This window comes from Nicotiana tabacum, chromosome 18 (genome assembly GCF_000715075.1).
Source record: "Nicotiana tabacum cultivar K326 chromosome 18, ASM71507v2, whole genome shotgun sequence".
In the NCBI taxonomy this organism is placed as follows: domain Eukaryota; kingdom Viridiplantae; phylum Streptophyta; class Magnoliopsida; order Solanales; family Solanaceae; genus Nicotiana; species Nicotiana tabacum.
Genome location: NC_134097.1, coordinates 79,925,488 through 79,932,935, shown reverse-complemented (window position 1 = coordinate 79,932,935; position 7,448 = coordinate 79,925,488). Strand labels below are relative to the sequence as shown.

The 7,448-nt window shown below is 36.6% G+C and overlaps 1 protein-coding gene across 1 annotated transcript; it reads right to left on the bottom strand.

Annotated features, from left to right (window-relative positions):
• Positions 1-1,933: 1,933 nt before the first annotated feature.
• On the bottom strand, positions 1,934-5,636 carry LOC107807901 (endoglucanase 25). Its single transcript, XM_016632355.2, has 6 exons — positions 4,997-5,636; positions 4,286-4,596; positions 3,585-4,040; positions 3,290-3,425; positions 3,034-3,206; positions 1,934-2,786 (listed from the first exon to the last, which is right to left on the bottom strand). The coding sequence occupies exons 1-6, from the start codon at positions 5,367-5,369 to the stop codon at positions 2,385-2,387; spliced, it is 1,851 nt and encodes a 616-aa protein (XP_016487841.1). The 5' UTR covers positions 5,370-5,636; the 3' UTR covers positions 1,934-2,384.
• Positions 5,637-7,448: the final 1,812 nt, after the last annotated feature.

Genomic DNA, 7,448 nt, shown 5'->3' with positions numbered 1-7,448 from the left:
ATTTTCTTTCTTTGATTATTTCTTTAATTTGTTGGTATTTTTTTGCGATGTTGCTTGATGCAAACGAGTCTACAAAGAGTTAAGCTGCGTTAAGCTTTTCAAAATTATAATAGTGAAGAAAAAAAGTAGTCAAGATATTTTAAGGTGGAGGAAAAATATGGAAAGAGAAGAGCAGGAAAAACGAAAAAGGTGTAACTAAATCCCTTAATTGAAGGCACTAATAATGGATTGGGAGCCTTTTAAGGTGAAATGTATATATTTTGTAAACAAAACTTGTGTAGATAGGGTAATTTACTAAACATGAACATTTAGGGTAATAAAGTTTCCAATAGTGTATAGGAATGAAAAAAAACCCTTCTATATATGTAATGTCGGGTTGGTCTGGTTTCGGTTTGACTTTCTTTAGTTAAAACCAAACCAAACTAATTATGGTCGAGTTTTTTTTTCCAACACCAAATCAAATCAAACCAAACCATAGTCGGGTTTTTTTCTCGGTTTGACTCGGATTATCGGGTTGGTGCGGTTTGTCGGTTTCCTTTGTACACCCCTACACACAAGTCATAAGACATCATATGAAGCTATTCAAGACCTCAAACCACCAAACATAGTACAAATACTTAAAATAACCGGTCGGATCGTTACACTTCAATACAATTGTGTTTATAGAAGAACTTCATCTGGGTTTTCCACGTGGTTCTGCGTTTGCACCTATACAATTCAATGGTTACGGTGAATTAGGTGTTTGGAGAAGATGACCCCTATTTGGATCTTGTTTTTACTATCACGTGCATTACACATGGAAAAAAGCCGTTACTTTTGTCCACTCTGTTTGGTTTTGCTGTTAAGTAGATTATATGTGCTTCACTTTAGCAAAGATAACGGACAATAAGTACTCAAGGTGAAATATTAAGGACAAAATTAAAATTACTCCAATACTTAGGGGACAATTTTGGCTAAAAACTCTACTTAAGTTTAACAAAGGCTTTATTAAGCAATTTTAGCTCAAATTTGAAAAAGTTCTAGCTTACGCTCCAAATGAATGCCCAGAACGTTGGGACTTAAGCCTAGGCGAATGCCCGAAATGTTTGGGCTTACGCCCCGCCTGTACGCCTCGGTGCGTTTTTGGTACGCTTCACCCCAGGGCTCGCCCAGATAATGCAAACCCACAAAATCTTGATCAGTTAAGTCTTAAACCAAACCCACAAAATTAGACATTTGGGTTCGACAGAACTCAACCCCACTGTGTCTAGCTCGTAAGATATATCTGTGTGAGAGGAGAGGAGAATTGGCATATATACAAAAATCATAATCCACTGGCTCGAGATGTTGGATTCGGCACTACAGGAGAGCTCAGTTATTTTGGGAAACAAACAGCTTAAAATACACGGCGGGGACTTGCTTGCAACCTTTATCAAAACCAGATAAGCATCTGGAAATAAAGTGCAGCCATATTCGGCTTGCAAGATATATACTTGCTATCTCATGTCTTTATAGTCCTGCACTAAGTCAAGCCAAAAACAAATTGGAGAGAACGGCAGTAATAAGATCCTACGCTGCAGAATTTGGTCATCCGTAGAATCATTGATAATGCATCAATGTTAACCTTCAATAATAAGTGTGCAATTAAATTTAACTACCGAGTCTACTTGGTACTAAAGATCAGCTTGGAAGACGACACTCAAAATGTGCTCTACACTTTCCCTTTCAGTTAGATTTTGAACATATCTTGCCTGTGAAATTTAGTGGATCAGATCCTAATTCTCAGTTACTCATTCAAGAGACACATCCCCAACTAAACTATCCACTCCTCTTCCGCCCAACTAATCCAATATGCCCTCAAATTCAACGATGTCAACTTATTAGACTATCGTTTTATTGCATCAGCCAGTGCATATCAAGGTGGTCACACATAATGAAAGAATTAAGAAGCAGAGAACAGAAGCAGCACCACGTAGATTAAGATCTTAAGCAGCAGTTTCAAACCACAGTCTGCAACTACCATTATTCTTGCACTACAAAATGCAAAATTCAAATAGCTGCGGGACATTACTTGAAAGCTTATACAATAAAAAATTGAGGCTGTTCACGTTCCAGTTCTCAATGAATATATCATTGGTATGTGTTACATACATACAAACTGTGTATATTGATACATTGCAAAGACATACCGTTGGGCATTTCTTCAAGACAGTGTTCTACATCTGGATTCTAGGCCAAGCTGAGCACAAGCTTATACGTTCAAGGTGCTCATCCTGTTTCTTGGCTTTCACATTGCTTCAAACTTCGTGCTATCAGAATCCCATATCGACCACATTATGAAAAAAAAATGAACCTATATATGGTCACACAAGACAGGGGGGTTGATAAAACTAACGATCAACAAATCATGGTCTCCAAGCAGCTGGCGGAGGTGGTGGGGTGGGGAACATGGGTGGTACTGCAGAGAATATTGTGTTCTTGTCAATTCCAACACTTTTATCTCCAGATAGAGCTACAAGGGCGGCAACTAAACCGGCATTTCCAGCAAGTGTTGGCTCGGTATAATTGTAATTAGTACGAACATCATGGAAACCATCATTCTTGTCCGGTCCAGCAACCATGGCTCCAACAAGAGTATTCGGATTGTTCTTACTTGAATCCCTCCACTTCCATCCTCCTTTACAATTATACTTGACCTTGTTTTTAGGAATTGATGCACCTCTGTGGTGGACACGTTTTGGATAGCGATTGCCGAAGCCCACAACATAACTCATCTTCCTAGGGTTCTTGCCAAGGATGTAGTTAATCTAAAAGTCAAAGAAAGAAAACTGAGTTAACACCAGAAACGGTTTAACTTTCATCAGAGTTGGCCAATAAGAACATGCTTACACCATCTATATCTCATATACTCCTGATTTTTTGCATTTATCACTTAACATGTCACACATTTTTTAGGTAGTATTTCACACACTTGTTAGCAGAACTGAGGTAAAAGGAACAAGAAAACAAGAAAAGAGATTCTTGAAAACATAAAGATCGTAAAGTTTCATTTACCTGTGTCTGTGCAAATTCACGTAGGACATCGGTGGAATAGAAATTGGGTCCACAATACCATCCAGGGGTGTCAGCAGCAGCAAGATAGTCACTATACAAGGTAGCAAGGAAGGCAGCATTGACTACATACTGAAGAGGCTGAGGCCTTCCGTGGTTTAACTGTATCAGCCCTCCTACAAAGGCCCAACAGTTTTATACTTGACTTACCACAAACTCTGCAAGACTTAACATGCTAACTAGCTAAAACAAGGCTTACCTTTTGTCCGGTTAAAAGAAGAGAAGTATGGCAAGAAGGAGCACATGATTATGCCTGTCTGGTTATGGAATGTACTTAAAATATCTTCATAAGGATATCCAGGGCTCAAAAACAATCTCAAACGGCTCAGAAGCACCTAAATACAAAAGAAAAGCATTGCTTCAGTACAATATATAGATCTCTCAACGAAAAACATGCAACTTATAAACAGATATACAGACTAAGAGCAACATGTTGCGGGCAAGAAAAATTCAGCAATCATGCAAGACAAAATAAAGAGGCTATATCTTCTTACTTGTGATCCAGTGAGCTTGTTATCCCAGCTGAGCACGCCGTAGTCAGGACCTCCCCAGAAAGCACCAGCGCGTTTAGCAATACCAGGAGTTGTAGCAAGCTGAAGATATGAAGTATTTCCTGTAGCATAATACAACCAGGATGCACCCCACACAAACTCATCCCAGTAACTAGTCGAATTGTAGAATATTGCAGCTTCATTACTGCTACTGTATCTACCACGCTGTTCCCTGGAAAATTTGAAGAGAGTTCTAGCACCATGGACGAGCTTCTGTGAGTAGACCTTGTTGTCCTTAAAAACAATGGAGGCAGAAGCCAGAGCAGCAGCCATCTCGGCAGCAAGATCCGAGCAGCCGTGACATTCTGTTACAGGCCGTGGATAATCAATGTCTTCTGGACGCACCCAACAATAGTGATCATTGGGATCTGGCCCTCCTGAAGTATCCCCTTTCCCCACCTATAAAACAGAACAGAAATCCTTCAATGAGATCAAGCAGCTCATATGTATGATCATTTTCTCAATGATCGAGAGAAACAAAAACAATGCAATCATCAATGTCGTTCTTGTCAATACGATACAGTTGGTGATGATAATTGATAAGGCAGAAACAATGATTGATGAAAACAAAACCATCGTAAAATGTTAATTTGTATGAACCAACGTAATCAACTAATTCAAAATGCCCAATGAATGATATTTACCTGTGCAACAATGCGATCAATAGTATCAGCAGAGGAATTGAAGGTTTTGAGGAGGTAATCAGTACCCCACTTAATAATATCTTTGACATGACTGAGCTCCCCAGCAGCTTCATATTTTGCACTATACTCAATCACACTCCAACTTAACATAGTGAGAGCAAAAGATTGAGGGAAGTTAAACTTTATTGCATCTCCTGCATCATAATAGCCGCCAACCAAATTCTTAAACATAGTTGAATCATCAGATTTGCCGTCTTGCATACCTGAACTCCCCCTCCATGATACATTGTTGTGCTTAGGTAGTTTCCCAGCTGCCATAAACAAACAGATAATTAAATGACAAACTGAACAAAATAACCACCAACCTGACCCAAAATCTAGCTGTCAAACATCAAAAAAGAGAAACACCCAAATCCAGATAGTCCACAGATAAATTTTTTGAAGGCAAAATCATAAATCTGCATCTTAAAACCCAGTAATCTTGGGATCTTAATCATCAAATAAGTAAAGGCAAGATAGAAGAGTAGATGGCACTATTCTATTCTTCAGAAAACATGAATCTTCCAATTTTTAATGCTTTAGAGTAAAGAGATATTTCACTAGTAAGTCATACATAGGCAGGATCGAATCATGTATTTAATCAAGTCCAATAGTATAATTCAAATTAGAATCTGAATCCCACAGATCAGAAACCTGAAGGAAATTACTTACAGCGTTGGGCATTGAAGAACATAAGTGCCTTGCGAAGAGCCAAAGTGTAATTATCCGGTGGGGGACTACGTTGTCGGTGCTTAGGAACAGTTTTGACAATCAGAGTAACAAAACCAGCAATGAGAGCAGCAGCAATAATACAGCCGAGAGTCCATTTGAATACCTTTCGACTGACAATAATACAACCAAGATCGACATACTTCTTCTTCTTCTGCTCAGTTGGACCCAACAACCAACTCTGCTGCGTCTCATCCAGATTCCTTGACAAAGCCGCCTTGTCAAAATCCTGTAAGTTCCTGCTCCTATCATCATCTGTTGCTGAATCGGTTGCGTTTATCTCCAGTGCCCCTCCCCATGGATCTCTCCCGTACATATTGCTGTTTCTGATTTCTTGAGCTAAAAGAAACTAGTATATTTCAGCTCAAAATTGTAGGGAGATCGAGGAAAGTGGGTGGGAAAGAGAGATGAGGAGGAGTGAGGCTAGTGGCAATAATGCATATGAAGATGCGTGCCAAGACAATTTACAACAGTGTAGTGATGGTGAAGAAATATATGAGTTGAAGACACCGACACTTCGGCTAACACACAAAGTAACCTCTCTCATGCTTCTTTACTTCCTAACTACTCCACTTTGCATGTAACTATTAGCTTCTCATGGTAAAAGGTGAACTTAATATTCTTAAATCATACTATGGTAATTATTTGCAGTATTGTTCTATGCCGTGTTTTGGTCAAATATCTAGCATTTTTGAATATCCAACTTTCGTCGTTCCAATAGTACTAGATATAACATTTCTTGTACAGTTTCATTTTTCAAATTTAGAAGCATTACACTTTTTATTAAAATATAAAGTAGTACTCATACTAGTATTTTACTTCAAAATCTAAGTAGGAGTTTGGACATAAGAATTGTAAAATTTCAAAAAGTGGTATTTGAAATTTAGAGTTGTGTTTGGACATAAAATTCAGTTTGGGCTGTTTATAAAATTTGTGAGTGATTTGAGTGAAAAAAACAGTTTTTTGGAGTTTTTCAAATTTTCGAAAATTTTCAAAATGCATCTTCAAGTGAAAATTGGAAATTTTATGAATAAACGTTGATTTTGAAAAAAAGAGAATTATTTTTGGAGAAAAGGAAAATATAATTTATGTCCAAACGGTAAATGAGGCTTGAGTATGAGAATTAGCTCAGCTAAATCTGGGAAAATGCAGTACAACAGATTTAATTAGTGTTTCTTGGTGAATTTTCTTGATTTGGTTTGCTGAACTCTTTCACCTCAAGGGTTATATACCTAACTATTGGATGAGAGATGAAAGGACCCCATTTTACAAGGAGGGGCTAAAATGGTCAACTAGGGAACCAGCTGACACATTTAGCTGCATTAATTTATCTTCAACTTGTCCACCGACAGAAGAAGAAATATATAAGTAGTAGGTTGGCTCATACTATAAAACGAATTAAAGAAGATAAAGGACATTCAAAAAGACAACAGTAGTATGAGCATTTTTTGCGTAATAGATATATAATTTAATTTACTATAAAAAAAATTATTAGCATTTTTCTAAGTCCTCAATTTATGTTTATCATAATAATTTATTTGTTTCCTTATAAATGATCTAATACTATTACTCTCTCCGTCTCATAATGTGTCGTGATTATCTTGTGCCGCCCCTTAAGAAAGAATAGTTTTTGGCTACTTTACCCTTATTAAATGTTTTCTCATTTTACGTGTCATCTCTATCAATGACATTATCCATATTTTTACTAAATGTGAATGCAATTGATTATTAAGGGTAAAAAAAAAATATATAACCAATTTTGTATTGAACTTTTAAAATGACAAATAATTTAAGATAACTATTTTTAGTTACCACAACACATATTATGGGACGGAGGGAGTATAAATAATGATGTTAATTATTGAGCAAACTCGTAGAAAAGTACTATTCAAACCCCAATGAGATTTTCCTATTTGTAGATTTCAAAAGTGGAAATATTATTGTCTGCGAAGTTGCTTAAATGGAGGCATCATTAATGTTATTTTAATGTGGATCAACTAGGGACACCTAGGTAATTGTCATTACCTATCTATACTATATTAAAAGTCCGAAGGCCCTTAGCGAAATGTCGTTTGCCTTTTTTACCCTTTAAAAATAAATTTCGCATTGGACAAAATAGTAATTCAAATTATTTTTCTAATATTTAGGACTTAGTTTCCGATTTAAATTATGAATGAAGTCCTAATATTTAGGAGTTCAAAATCAATTAAGATTTTACCTTATTTAAATTATTTATATAACTGTAATCATTAGGATTTTAACATCAACTAAAATTCTATTAATTAAACGCTTTAATAAACTCACTCAATACATGCACGTTCAATTGGTAAGAAATATAGGGAAACATGGAAACTATCTGGGCTAATTTATTTTTTGTGTTACTTTAAAACTAATT

Excerpts from the sequence above, each read along its gene's own strand:
- LOC107807901 (XM_016632355.2), bottom strand. The coding sequence starts at position 5,369 with ATGTACGGGAGAGATCCATGGGGAGGGGCACTGGAGATAAACGCAACC. Across the intron at positions 4,041-4,285 it reads TTGATCGCATTGTTGCACAG|GTGGGGAAAGGGGATACTTC; the intron begins GTAAATATCATT and ends TCTGTTTTATAG. Across the intron at positions 3,207-3,289 it reads TTCTTTTAACCGGACAAAAG|GAGGGCTGATACAGTTAAAC; the intron begins GTAAGCCTTGTT and ends GGGCCTTTGTAG.